The sequence below is a fragment of the Myxocyprinus asiaticus genome, chromosome 31 (assembly GCF_019703515.2).
Source record: "Myxocyprinus asiaticus isolate MX2 ecotype Aquarium Trade chromosome 31, UBuf_Myxa_2, whole genome shotgun sequence".
Lineage (NCBI taxonomy): Eukaryota > Metazoa > Chordata > Actinopteri > Cypriniformes > Catostomidae > Myxocyprinus > Myxocyprinus asiaticus.
In genome coordinates, this window is record NC_059374.1 from 3,359,630 (window position 1) to 3,375,466 (window position 15,837).

Below are 15,837 nucleotides of genomic sequence, written 5' to 3' on the forward strand. Positions count from 1 at the left end.
AACTGAATTGAAATTCAGAAGATATAAGCCAGTATGTTTTGGGATGTGGCCCATACTGTCTAATTGGCCTGTATCTTGTAAACGCAATATCCAAACTTAACAAAACCTGGTGCACATGGACAAAAGGACAATTTATGATGCTAGGGGGTGCTATAACTAAAGAAAATTATAATTGTTCAACTGTAAGCAGTTTAAGTTTGACACCAAACAAATGTGTCAACAACATCAACAGGATCTATTCTGTCAAATTTTACTATTTAGTCATCTTTTTTCACATATGCTTGGACCCCGATAATTGCTGCTTGCTGGTATATTTGGATGTATATTTCTATGGCAACACTTCTCATTTTCTCTATAAATAGATACATATATTGAGAGATAGACAGTGACTGACATCTGATGTGTATGCCTCCAGCTCAGTAGAATTTTGTCTTGGTTTGGATCATGATTGGCAGCTCACATGTGCATGTGATGTTTATGAGGAGTACTTGTGCTGTCGCTGCAATCCCATAATGCCCTGCTGAGCTACTGAGATTGGGCAGTGTCTGCTGGAATGTCCTAAATGAGTCAGGATTATGTCTCTCTCACTTAAATTGAGAGTAAAGCCACGGCTCAATCGTTTTGTATCTCTGCTGCTTGGCTGAGCACAGGAATGAGCACAGAAGTGGTACACAGAGGATTCCTCAGGAAATATGGTAAAGTGAGCACTTTCTCATTTTCTATTCTTTCAGCTTCCTGTACTCCAGCTGTGATGGCTGATTTATATATATTTTTTCAGATATGTAGTCTTCAAAGATTAGTAACATTTGTTTATGTATAACAAACTTGATCAATTAATTCATTTCAAAATAGTACAGTATGTATATAATATTTGCCTAAAACTTTTGTTGCTTTGTTGTAGTGTAAGATAATGCAATCTGTATGTAGTAATTTGTTGATTTTATGTCGCACAGACATTTTCTGACACTGTACATCTATTTTATTTTCATTTAAATCTTTTTAAAAATGATAAACCACATACACTTTTACTGCAGTGAAACTGTCAGTATAGAGTTACATGAATGGATTATGATCTGCTTTTATGCATAGCATGTATTACAAAGATGGAGATGTGGTCTTGTAGAAAAACACAGCACACTGATCGGAGATTAAAAGAGCATGACATTCTGTTTAAGTATGTCACATATAACATTCAGGACAGAATATATTACAGAATTTCACAGCAAATCAAGAGCTGTGACATGTTTAGCTTACAGACAGCATAGAATGACCATTGAGATATTATATAGTGTCTGTGCTAACCAGACATACAGTGGGGCCCAAAAGTCCACATCTGGGATTTATTTTAATTTAAACCAGGAGACAGAAAAGCTTTATGATTTTGAATGAATGATAAATATTTCAGATTCTGCACTAATTCAAGGTCACTGAACAAATGAAAGCAAATTTGTGACAGTGAGACTGTTCCATCCTGAAAACATAATTTTTCCTTACTTCAATTAAAAGGAACATACTAATCCATACTAGTAAGTCATTCTTAAATTCAAAAGCATTTTCACTAGTGGTATCAGATTTGTGAGCCCAACTGTACAAATACATGTACTGCAAATGTATTTAATTCCATTTAATTTGCGATTACAGCACAAATAATCTATTAAAGATGAAGTGTTTCATTTCTGCACCACTATCGCCAGTAAACAAAATGACAAAAACAAACTTTTTCAAACAGCTTTCCAAATTCCTCCCATCTGCCATTGAACGAACAAAAGTAGTCCCGCCCCAAACTCAAACCCTTGGTTGAGTCTGTCTGAGCAGCCCATCCAGCCAGATAGAACATAGAGGAATTTTTATACCACCAAACAGACTCAGTGATACAGTTTACAAATATATATAAAATAGTGATACAGTTATATTTGTCTCTGCAAGTATTTTAACACTGAAAAGGTTCCACACTTCATCTTAAAAACACACAGATGAAGCCAAGTCATGACATGAAAAAGTTGCAAATACACTATGACACAAATCTGTTGGCATGTTCTAGATTATTTCACTGGATTGTAGTATTTATGGTGTGCCCCCACACCTGATGAACCCCTTAGTATTCTTTAGAGTTAATCCACATGAGGTTTAAATAATCTCTAATCTAACGGTGAGCTATTTGTATGGGCTCTTCATCTAGTGCTTTCAGGCTTTCACTGCATAAAGGTTGTCAGCTCCAGCCAACTGCTGCAGTCTCTGTCTCTCTACCTGTGTCTTGTATTTAGGTCAAATGATGATGACAGTGATGACAATGACAAAAATAATTTCAACATTTAGTTATAACAGTACAGTAAACCTGTGATGTCCCCCTCATAATGGTCAAATCAAACACTGGCATCTAAAAGGCCCATTCTCAGTACACACTGCCATTTGTGCACCATTTGCACCATCTATCCTTAATACGGATAGAATTAACAGGAAAAATCAATACTTAACTTCTGACACTCTGTTTAGTGTGTAATTCAAAATAAGTGAAAAAAATAAAATAAATAAAACTAATGGAATTAAAAAAATGTAATTAATATATTAATACATATTAACAATATACATACCAGTAATACATGTTTTATTAAAAAAAAGTAATTTTTTGGGGGGTTTGGATTTTCTCTCTTTTTCTCCCCAATTTGGAATGCCCAATTCCCAGTGCACTCTAGGTCCTCGTGGTGATGTAGTGAATCACCTCAGTCCGGGTGGTGGAGGACGAATCTCAGTTGCCTCCGCGTCTGAGAGCGTCAATCCACACATCTTATCACGTGGCTTGTTGAACGCATTACCGTGGAGACCTAGCGCGTGTGGAGACTCATGCTATTCTCCGCGGCATCCACGCACAACTCACCACGTGTCCCACTGAGAGCGAGAACCACATTATAGCGACCACGAGGAGGTTACCCCAATGTGACTCTACCCACCCTAGCAACCGGGCCAATTGGTTGCTTAGGAAGCCTGACTGGAGTCACTGAGCACACCCTGGATTCGAACTTGCGACTCCAGGTGGAGTCTTTACTTGCTGAGCTACCCAGGCCCCCCAGTAATTTTGTTTTTAATATTTGTTTTTCATCTGAATTTAAGACAATTTTTATATCTCCATTTATCAATATTACATTAGGGTTTCAATTAAATTAAAAATATTGAAACCTATTTTTTCTGACATTAAAATATCATGCTTTCACTGTGTATATTTTCTAAAATTACTTATGCATTTTCTGAGAAAATTATGATTTTGTCTTTCTCAATCACTTTATGTTCAACCATGTTATTTTAGTCATGTTCACACATACAGCCTTTTCCAGAAAATTATCTACAATTTCCAGTTTAGAGGTCATGTGTGAACATGACCCTTTTGAAAATACTGCTAAATATTGTTCTGGCAATTTTCCTTAATGCGAAGCTGTATCATTACCTATAAATTTCCTTATTGATGGTATGTGTGAGCAGCGCATTTGGTACATTTACCAGTAAAGGAAACCCAATGATTTTTCCTGTAATTTACCTGGTTGCATGTGTGAATGGGGATATTGTGACATTTTCCCCTTTTAAAAAAATGGTTTAATCCTTCTGACATGATATTTGAGGGAGAATTTTTTCCCTCTCTAATATATATATATATATATATATATATATAAACAAATACACAAATATTGACTGTAAATGGTATGGTGCATAGATATTTGCTTGTTAGGTCGTTATTAGCCATTGTTTCACTGCATTTTCAACCCTGAAACAATTTTAATGTAGCAGAAAAGGGGAAAAATCTCTTTAATATCTACATTTATTCTCGTAGAAGGTTTAAATTGAGATGGAATGGACACTTTCTCCCAAATTTGCTTCCAAATTGTTCTTCAGAGAAAAACACTGGTATTGTAACACTTTACATTAATGTTCCCTTTGTTAATGGTTTATAAAGGGGTTCATTAATGACTAATAAGTCATTTACAAATGCATTATAATCATTTATATGCAGTTATACCAACATACATAAAAAGGGCAACTTTATCCAATACTTGCCAAATAGCGGGCATTTTAACTTGTTAAAAATTAACATGTTGTAAATACTTAATAAATACACATTTGTTCATACTTATTTTAATAAAAATATAAAATGCCCTAATTTATGATTTATGTCACAATGCCACAAAAATAGACAATTATTGTAAGATTAAAAGCAGTGATTATGCCATTTTGCTTCAGTCCACTTTGTGTTTATATTCATTACTGTAATGTCTTCCCTTACAAAAATCGAGAGTTGAAAAATGGCTCACTATTTGGCAGGCATTGCATGAAAGGCATAATGTAGTGCATTTGTAAAGAGACTTGAAACTGATAGCGGTTGCTAAATTGCTATATTTGGCCCTGGTACTTTGCACTAAAGGTGAGAAAATATGATTTCTTAGAAGTTCATCAGTAACTTTTTTTAAATGATAAAAATATAAAATAAAAACTCAAATATTTCACACAAATTCAACGTAGTCTCATAGAATGAACATTACTATAACTACATTTTTGCACGCTGAATTTTACGTCCTGCTTTCTATGCTTTGCTGCAGTTTCCTGGTGAAATTTACACTACAGCCGCTACAACAACTGTGCGTTTTATTCACTTTCACACAAATCACAGATACTATGGCTGTTTATGACATCATTAACACATATTTTTTGCTCTATTACTTACCCACTGACATGTTATTATATCAAAACACATTTACTCTAACGCATCATTTTAAAAACGATAAATTTTAATGATTGTATTAAAATACAATTAAAATAAAATTTTAATTGTACATTTACACACTTATTCCAACATGATTAGCTTGTGCAGTACCTCACCTGATAGAGAGTTGAACTTTGGAATCGGAGCCCAGGGAAGGACGCTCAGAGTCCTTCACTCCTAGAAACAACACAAAATTAACTTTTAAAACATTATCTGTTATGTTTAGGTGTTGGTTAATGGTAAGAATGTCTGTTTTGTTCACCTCTTATTTATCTTTTAAGACACTATCTGTTAAATTTAGGCTAAAGTTTTAGGTTTTACTCACCTTTTAAAACACCCATCTACTGTTCACCTTAAAAATCTCGTCTGATAACAACTTCATTTCACTTGCTTGTGGCACCCCCCTTTGGACATTTCACTGGGAAACTGCAGCAAAACGTGTAATGAAGCATGTAATTTTGGTTTGCAAAATGTTTGCCATTGTCACGTAAATTTCATGTGATTAGGCTGCACAAATTGCAGTTTCCTGAGAATGGGCCACAAACATGCCCTCTGAAGATTTATTTTCTACTCTCTTTTGTTCTGAAGGGGGCTTCATGTTCAAGCAATGGAAGGAAAAGTATCTGCTGTTGACGGTGGAAGGACATTTGATGGTGTGCAAAGATGCAGATTCACCACCTGACCAAGTGGTTGCGCTTCAGAGTAACTGTGAGTCCATTGTGGAAGGTAAAGAAATCCTGGACTTGCCGCGTTTGCCCCCTGGAGGCCGCAGAGACAGCTGCTTTGCCCTCATCCTGCCCCAAGACAAATTCCTCCTTCTGCTCTCAGACAGCCCTGATGAGTACAGGTGAGGTCGGGTGCTTTAGTTTACTGAAGAATTATCTTGTGGATCATACAAATATTTGTGGTTTGGGAAAGAATTTTGTGCTGTGAAATTGTACAAAACAAGCACAGTACCTGTGCTGATTTTTATTATTTTTATTTTTTTTTTAAAGAGGGATATTTAAGCAAACTTCTTGCCAGGAAGTGACACTTATCTTTTTGTTCCCAACAGTCAATGGCTGAAGTTACTAAGGAAGGTGAAGGAGGTGCGTTAATCTTTAAAACATCATTACTTTTTATTATCATTATCATAGCATCTCAATAATACTAAATTTACATTAGTGTCCAAAAGCCTCAGACCATATTGAAAATTTGGGATTTACTTATTTATTTTTCATTTAAATCTGTAAATTAACTCTGAAGCATTTTTGGGTTGCTGCCCGCAAATTTTCACACTCAAATTTAAAAGCTCACCATTCACACATACTGTGGAATAATTGGAACGCCATTCCAATTATGGAATTGGAACGCCACCCCCCCCCCCCCCCAAAAAAAAACTGAAATTATTCATAAATAATATTGTATGTGTTTATAATCTTATGATATTATTTTTTGTCGTTCTAACTTTGTAAACATGTAATTCTGGTTCTGTTCACTCCTTAGCACTAATATATATATATATATATATACACTGCATATTTTTGAAGTCCTGCAGTGTAACTATTAATAAATATGATTAATTAATATTATATCAATACTAATAATTAATATGAGCTCATAAAAACTGCATGTATAATAATTATAAAGAATAAAAAATATATATATATCAGATTTCAGAATATAGCATGTCCCACTACAGGACTCTGCTGTTACTCTGGTAACCTGGTATTAGCACTTTGGTTTGAGTATGCAAGTTTTATATTTCATAATAATCTGTTAATTCTAACCGTAACTTTCCATACTTTTAACTGTGACATTAAGACTATACATCATTCTGTTTCCATTTTATTTGAAATTATGACACTGCATCCTTTATGCTTCTTTAATCACCTGAAATGGCTCTCTGAAAATTGGTCTTAAAATTGAATTTTTACATGACGAGGAATATGTCTCCATAAATGCAGTTCAAAGGATTTTCTACACACGAGAAGAGCTGGATTATTCTCGATGAATGTTATGTAATATGTCATGTGGCAGTGCCTCTTCCAGACTCTATATCAATGATAAGTGTTTTAATCTCCCATGACAGTCAAACCAAACAATTTGCCATCTATAATCTTTGGATTAGAAAGACGTTTTCATGACCGCCCATATTTCCACTTCCTCTCTTTATTCAGGGTGTGACATCACCGCTTGCGCTGAAGAGGCAGCAGAGCATCACGCCCTGCATTACAGACAGAGAGCCGCTTCCAGATATGTCCAGTGATAATGACCCCTCATCCCCCCACCTCAGCGACAAGGCCATGAACTCCCCACATGTTCGCTCCAGAGAAAACTCCTTCAGACACAGAGGTGTGCCTCATTTTACTTAATTTTGCTCCTACAGTTTCAAATATGTAACATGGTAATACGATGTTTTTTTGGACCATTAATACCATTCGTGGAGTATCAGTACCATTGTATATGAATATGGTAATCATACAGTACCATAGTATTACCATGTAATATCATCGCTGCTCCATGCTACCTTCACAGGTTTTGTAAGGGTCCATGTAACATCACATTTCATTATCATTAGCATAACTTTTTATTACATATATAATAAAAATACACTCACTTAGCACTTTATTATGAACACCTGTATACCTACTTATTCATTCAAGATTATCAAATCAGCCAATCTTGTGACAGCAGTGCAATGCATAAAATCATTCAGATACGGGTCGGGAGCTTCAGTTAATGTTTGCATCAACCATCAGAATGGGGATAAAATTTTACTCAGTGATTTCGACTGTGGCGTGATTGTTGGTGCCAGATGGGCTGGTTTGAGTATTTCTGTAACTGCTGATCTCCTGGGATTTTCACACACAACAGTCTCTAGAATTTACTCAGAATGGTGCTAAAAACATCCAGTCAGGGGCAGTTCTGCAGATAGAAATGCTTTGTTGATGAGAGAGGTCAATAGAGAATGGCCAGACAGGTTCGAGCTGACAGAAAGGCTACTGTAACTCAGATAACTGCTTTGTACAATTGTGCTGAGAAGAATATCATCTCTGAATGCACAACATGTCAAACCTTGAGGCAGATGGGCTACAACAGCAGAAGACCAGGCAATTCATTAGGACCACAGTGTTCCTAATAAAGTGCTAAGTGAGTATATAATATCATACCTAGTTTTTATAAAAATATTCGTAATTTTAGTCTATCCTCAATACGATAAAGCAGTGGTTCTCTTTTTTTTTTTTTTGGTCACTCAACCCTTTAAAACTAGAAAAACTTTTTTCTTATAAAAATTCTTACTAATTCGTACGAGATGGCGAAATTATACGATATTGTACGACTCGTAAACTCGTTGTTTCGTAAACTAAAACTAAAACTAAGGCGAAAACTATTGATTAAAAAACATTTTCATAAATTGAAATAAAATAAATATTGCAAAGTAAATGAAAAACTAAAACTAAATAGAACTAACAACCGTTCTAATAAACTGACCTGTGGCGGTGCAGATGAAGACCTGCAAATGGTGATATAGCGTGTGATGCCTATGAGACAGAGACATGAATTATGGCTGGTAGGAAATGACAAGAGCCCTGTGTGGGACTGTTTTGGGTTTGACAATGAAACTGGAAAAAGCAAATGGATTGTGACGTCCAATCATAGATTTGTGGTGTTTAAAGTAAAAAAATCCACAAACCTGAAAGTGCATTTGCATAGCAACCATTGCGAGGAGTACAAATTATTCATAGCTAAAGTTGAGGAAATGAAGAGTACCATTGATAATGTTGAAGCCTGTGATAGTAGCTCTCAATGTGGGAAGCAGCAGACTCTGACCTTGTATTTTCAAAGATCTGAGGTTTGGTCAAAAGGTTCACATGAATATAGAAAACGAATAGAAAACGCACGTGTAAAATAGTATTTTGAGACCGGTATGTCCATCAGACTATGTGATTCAGCCACGTCAGTCTGAAGGACAGATTATATATTATCAAACATATAATGTGGCTTTTAGATGTTTATAATGATTGATTATGATAAATAAGATGCGATTGTGAATGCGCTTGCTGGCTATGCATGCCACCATATTGTTTACATGCAATGAAGCATGGGATTCTGAGTACACCATAGAAGCATAGAAGGTTCTAAAAACTGAGCCCTTCAACTTTCTCAGCACCAGAAGTGGTTAGAATGAGTGATGGAAAGAATGGGAGAAGGGTTGAGTGGACTGAATAGTTTGTATATTCTTTGTTTGACATCAGAAAATATGGCCGCATTGCTGCAACAAAACAGAAGTTTATTTTTCTTCCATTGCACACAACAGGTTTTTTTTACATAATTATCATGGTTATGCAAGAACATGTGTCTTTGTTAACAAAAGCCTAGCGCGTTGAGCGCACCTTACACCATGGAAAAGGCGGAAGAAATTGCGCACAAACTTCATTGGTTCTTGCGTGTATTGTCACAAATTTGTACAAATTTAAATGTGTCTTCATTGCAACACCTCTGCACCCCCTAGGGGGCTCGCCCTACACTTTGAGAATCACTGGGATAAAGAAAAATGGTTTTAACACATTTTTTAAGTAAATAACCAAACCAAACGCATTTAAAACTAGTATCTTAAACAGACTATCTGGAGTATTTGGATTATTTTGGATCCTAATAACAGTTACCATACTTACTTTTTTTGTAAAATTAGGAATGGGTCATTTTAGAACTCATTCTTTCTCCTGCACTTACAAAAAAGTACCAAGGTTTTTTGGACAGGGCACTATGGTATGTTTTTTGACCATTCATGCCATTATTTTAAATGCCTTGGAGCACCATGTAAATACCATGGTTTTACTATGTATTCCCATCACTGCACCATCCACAACCATAATAAATACTGCTTACATGTGGATAATAAAGAAGCACAATCTCCTGTGATGTCTATGTAGTTCTTTTGTGATAAGCCTCTGGGCAATGAGGTGTAAACTCTCTCTCTCTCGCTCTCTCTCTCTCTCTCTCTCTCTCATATATAATCTGTTGAACATATTTAATCATGTTTCTTTATTCTGATTATTCAGCTTGTGATTCAGAATTCAGTGTGTTCTTTCTGTTCACTCTGAGCAGTATTTCATGTTCGAGTGGTGATTGGTTTTAAGCGGTTATCAAACTGGGGGCCGCCAGAGCATGTTAGGGAGGGCGCAGAGAATTATGATAAATTCACAGAGTAAAAACAAAAGACACATAAATACAATAAAAAATGTATTGTAAAGATAAATTAAAACTATAATTAATAATATTAGCAGGAAATATTTTTCAGCTAAATAGTACACTCTGTACTACTGTAGATGTTGTTTATCAAGAGAGAAAAATTTGCCTAAGGGAAATCAAACAGAGTTACTTGCCATTCGGCAGATTTGTTTTTAAGAAGTGCAGAAGTAAATCAATATAGAGTCAAAAATGTCATATTATTTAATAAATGGCTATGTTATAGAATGATGCCTTTTAAATGTATATATATATATATATATATATATATATATATATATTTTTTTTTTTTACTATTTGAAATCTTTCTCATGACTGAAAAGTCAATTGACAATGTTGCTATGTTGGTGCATTTCACAAAAGCTGCGTTAGCCAACTATGGTCTCAAGTTCCATTTTTAGATTCCATACAGATTTAGTGTTTGCCAAAACCATAGTTCCAACAAACAATTGCAAACAGCATCACAAAGTTGTGTGGTTGAAACTACAGCTCTTTACCTGTGGTTAGAAGCACAGTTCCTTGTTAGTTTGCTGTGTGGACATCATTTGACTTCGCTGAGGCTTCTATATCTTTTATTCCATACACTGTATATATGTGATTCTGCCAAGACTTTGACCCGTTTACATGCACTAAGAAAACAGCTTATTCCAGATTTTGCAGAAATCAGCATTCTGAAACATCACATAGATGTGAATGCAGCCATTTAAGGAATTAAAGGCTGTTAGGAGAAAGTGATTTAACACACATGACTTCTGTCAAAGAACACGGCTTATGTGTCCATGTTAACACCTAAGTGAAGTTCTTATTTGTTTTTGAAGAGTGCGCATGTGCGTCGGGGGAATCCCGATGTCTGATGTAAAGGGAAACCCCACTATTGCTGCAATTACATTGTGCACGCAGATTTCATGTCTTCAGCAGCTTTCGCACATTAACCAGCTTTCTGGAGTACGTGTAAATTATAATTTGATATCGAGGGAAGTTATTACACAACCCCCTGCATAACTTAATTAATGACCAATGTGGTTTGAATGATGGATGTGTGACATAGTTACTACAGTTTTGGGAAATAGTCGTGACTAGGTAGTTAATTTATCCAACGGTGCATCGTACTATGGTGGTTAGGCAGGGAGTTACGTAGTTGTTTGGGAAACGCACCCATGGTTGGGATGGTCAAACAAAAGGAGCAAAAAAATAAAATTAAAAAAAAAGTCTGAGTGCTTACACTTTTTAGGAAGTCAGCATACCAAGTGCGACTTGTTGTTGTCAATGCACATTAAACTGTGATTGAAGAAAGTATAACATTACACACTTCAGCTTTAAAGGAATGTTCAGGGTTCAAAACAAGTTATGGTCAATCGACAGCATTTGCGGCATAATGTTGATTACCACAAAAAAAAAAACATCTTTAAAACAAAAGCAAAAATCGAGGTTACAGTGAAGCACTTACAGTGGAAGTAAAAGGGGCCGATTTTTTGAGGGTTTAAAGGCAGAAATGTGAAGCTTATAATTTTATGAAAGCACTTAACTATGGTGTTAACTATGGTGTCTATTTTTTACATTTTAAATTTGTGTTGTTACGTCGTCATGGCAACAAAGTTGTAATATTGCATATAACTTTACACTGAAAAGGTTAGTAAGCGATTATATCACACTAAAATCATTTTTACAAGCTTATTGCTTGTCTTGAGGTTATACTTTTGAAACAGTGAGTATTTTAACGTTTACGGATTGGCTCCATTCACTTCCATTGTGTCTCACTGTAACCCAGATTGTTTGTTAAATTAAAGGAGGGACAAGTTGAAAAATGTTTTTGTGGTAATCACCATAATGCCACAATTTTGTTGGTAAAATCTAATGTAGTCAGGTTGATTCAGTCATATTACATCATATTTTTGACTTGAATAAAACCACTTAATTAGATTTTATCACATGGAGCACATTGTTTTGGTGACCTGACAAAAAATGTATGTGCATTTTAGTGTGTTCTTTTGCATTTGTCATGGATCCACCGGACTCCCTCTCTCACTCCACACTCCGCTCTCTCTCCCTCACTGCTTACAGCACTCACTTTCACCAAAGCTTTGATCACACGCACCTGCACATCATTAGTGACTAATCAAGGACTGCTTTTATACCTTTTATACCAGCCTTCACACTCACTCTTTGTTCTCATCAATGATTTCCCAGAGACTACGGACTTCCTAGTTTTGTCAAACTTACCTGTTAATATACCTACCTTGTTATTGTTCTCCTCGTCTGCATTTTGTGTTGGTTCATCCTCCGTTTATCCTCCAGAGTTTGGACTCCCCTGTGTCGTTTAAGTTTCCTGCAAATGTCAAAGACTGTTGTGAGTTAACCATTCTTCTGTACATCGCATTACTTCCCTGTCTGGATATTACTTACCTGCTGTTTGTACCCCTGCTGTATCTGGATTAACCTGTTGTTTTCATCACTGCTTCTTTCACCTGTTCAATAAACCCTGTGATTGAGTCCATATCCCTGCCTCCGTGAGTTTCTCCATGACAGAAGATCAGACCACCAATAAGGACTCAGCGTGGGCTTCCAATATTCCACCAATACTGACGAGCCCAATCATTAGGATCATGGAGCTGACTGGTGTATTTCTGGGGCTGTTCAGACAAGATCTTCCTCTTCTGGAATATATAACAAAGTTCTGACAACTCGCTACCTCAACCACAATATCTGACCCCTACCTCAGATCCATTTATGTAATGGGACTGAACTTCCACTGACATACAGCTCTTCTGTCCGAGCCATGCTGGCCATCCATTAACCGTCACCATTATCGACACGCTGGACAGAGGAGGTCACTCCCATCACCATGAACCCCAAGGTAACTCCTCTCCCAACATTCCCCCTAAATACATTTTTTGGGGGGGCTAACCCTCTCCAAGCTCCGGTGGTCGATTCCCCACCATGGTCAGCGGCAACGACCACGGAGGTCAAATTCTCCCCTAACATCGTGGGTTATGGCGGGAACCCCTGGCCACTACCAGCACCCACGCCTACCACAGTAAATGAGCCAGCGCCCATGCCTGCCACAGTAAATTAGCCAGCGCCCATGCCTGCCATGGTAAACGAGCCAGAGCCCACACCTGCCACACCCTTCGAGCCAACGGCCATGCCTGCCAGGGCCAATGAGCCAGCTTTGCAAGCCTCGTCTGACCCAGATCCAGCGTTGCAAGCCTTGACCATCCCAGAGCCAATGCCTATAGCCTCGACCATCCCAGAGCCAATGCCTGTAGCCTCGACCATCCCAGAGCCAACGCCTGTAGTCTAAACCATTCCCGCAATAATGCTTCCATTTGTCTGGAGAAGGAGGAGAAGGAAAAGGACTCCCACTCCCCAGTCGTTGCTAGCACTTACATCCATGGGGGCAGCTCCCCGGCCACTGCCTGTGCTCTCGTCCACGCTCCTTCATCCAATCCTTCCATGGCTTCTTTGTCCAAGCCTTCCACGGCTCCTTGCACCAAGCCTCACATGGCTCCTTGCTCCAAGCCTCCCATGGATCTTTGCTCCAAGCCTCCCACAGCTTCTTGCTCCAAGTCTCCCACGGCTCCACCCCTCGAGTCTTCCATGGCTCCGCCTTCCCTGGCTCCACACCTCGAGCATCTCCTGGTTCCACCTTCCTTGGCTCCACCTGCCTTCGTTGAACCTCTCCTGGCTCCACTTGCCTTTTTCGAGCCCTCCATGGCTCCGCCCTCTGAGTCTTCTTCGGCTCCGCCCTCAACCCCAGAAACTCCACCTGCTATGACTCAGCCTGCTCCTACTCCTGGTGATCCATTTCCAGATCCACCTATGGCCCTTCCTCTTCCACTGATTCCGTCCAGCACGATGGCCCTTTCTCCTCTGCTGACTCCACCCAGGACATTAGCTCCTCCTCTTGATCAGCCAGTTCTTCTCAGGCCTCCTGACCCTGTTCCTGCCCTGTGGCCACCTCCCAGGCCTCCTGACCCTGTCCCTGCTCTGTGGCCGCCTCCCAGGCCTCCTGACCCTGTCCCTGCTCTGTGGCCATCTCTCAAGCCTCCTGACCCAGTCCCTGCCCAGTGGTCACCTCCTTGGCCTCCTGATCATCCACAGACTCCTCCCTGGCCACCGGATTGTCCGCCAATTCCTACTGATCGTCCTCCTGGATCCTCCCCTGTCATTTGTTTCCTCTTGCCCTCCTCATCCATCTTTGGGTGCCAGGAGTCGCCCTTTGGGGGGGTTCTGTCAAGGATCCACAAGACTCCCTCTCTCACTCCACACTCCACTCTCTCTCCCTCACTGCTGACACAGCGCTCACTCTCCCTGAAGCTTTGATCACATGCACCTGCACATCATTAGTGACTAATCAAGGACTGCTTTTCTACCCAGCCTTCACACTCACTCTTTGTCTGTTCTTGTCAATGTTTTCCTGGAGACTACGGACTTCCTAGTTTTGTCTAACTTACCTGTTAATATACCTTCCTTGTTATTGTTCTCCTTGTCTGTGTTTCATGTTGGTTCATCCTCTGTTTATCCTCCAGTGTTTGGACTCTCCTGTGTCATTTAAGTTTCCTGCAAATGTCAAAGACTGTTGTGAGTTAAACGTTCTTCTGTACATCGCATTACTTCCCCGTCTGGATATTACTTGCCTGCTGTTTGTACCCCTACTGTATCTGGATTGACTCACCTGTTGTTTTCAACACTGCTTCTTTCCCCTGTTCAATAATCCCCGTGATTGAGTCCATATCCCTGCCTCTCTGTGACACCATTAGTATTTGTAAATATTGTAAATATACAGTTCTGGGCCCGGCCATTATTATTATTTTTTTTTTATAACAAGTTCACTATTTTGTAGTAGTTTGATAGGTGTGCAGACTAGCTGCTTTGGAGCAACACTGCAGACACCATAATAATAAATCTTATCTAAATACAATTATTGCTCTCTTATCTCTATAAACATTGAGTCAGTCAGCACATACTGAGCAATCTCTAAGAAGTAACTATTACATACAATGTGAACATGGTTACATTGTACACTATCTACAGCTATATCTCTTCTGAACTTTAGGCAGCATAAACCAGCGCCCTCCCCGCAGCCCCACTATAGCTCCACCCCTTCGATCTGCAGACTGTCTGCGCCATGGAAACAGCAGTGATGCACGGGCGGTGAGGGCGGTGTGTCTTCTGATGGGCGGGGCAGCTGCATCCTCAGCGCTGGGTTACCTGAGCTCCTGTCCACCCGGCTCCTCTAACATGGCTGTCCATGCTCCCGACATGACCCATTCAACAGCTTTCTCTGAGATGGGTGGAGGCAGTCCTTACCATACCTGCAGTCAGGCCATAGAGTCGCCACATTTTAACAGCTTCGATTTTGAAGGGGACTCTGATTTTGATGCTTTTGACTGTGGAGGGTTTGCCTTTTAATGGAGTTAATTTAGAGAAATAGGTTTGACTTTTAACCACAGGGTCCCCACGGTTATGGAAAACCAGGGAATGAGTCAGGGAAATTCATTGGTCAAAAGGTGTGGGAACCCTTAATCCACTGTTTGTGTGTGTTTCTTATTTAAAACGTCCCTTTTCTCAGTGTAAGGCGGCAAACAGTTGGAATTATGAGGATCTCTGTGAAGATGCAAATGGGTGAACCTCACCTGTCAAGCAGTGTTAGGTGTAATCTGATTACAAAGTAAGTAGTTAGTGTAAATTAATTACTTTCTAGTCAAAAAAAGAGTAACACATTACAGTTTAAATTCTTGTAATCAGATTGCAGTTACTGACTTTGAATTACTTTATGTACATTATTTGGATGACATTTCAAAAATAATATAATTTGTTTATAATACATTTAAAACATGAGATATGTTCATATGTAC

General features: G+C 38.6%; 1 protein-coding gene across 1 annotated transcript; it reads left to right on the forward strand.

The window, feature by feature from the left end:
- Positions 1-675: 675 nt before the first annotated feature.
- LOC127422290 (uncharacterized) lies at positions 676-15,450 on the forward strand. Its single transcript, XM_051665713.1, has 5 exons — positions 676-695; positions 5,336-5,594; positions 5,802-5,835; positions 6,907-7,081; positions 15,036-15,450. Exons 2-5 carry the CDS (start codon positions 5,344-5,346, stop codon positions 15,389-15,391), a joined length of 816 nt encoding a protein of 271 aa, XP_051521673.1. The 5' UTR covers positions 676-695; positions 5,336-5,343; the 3' UTR covers positions 15,392-15,450.
- Positions 15,451-15,837: the final 387 nt, after the last annotated feature.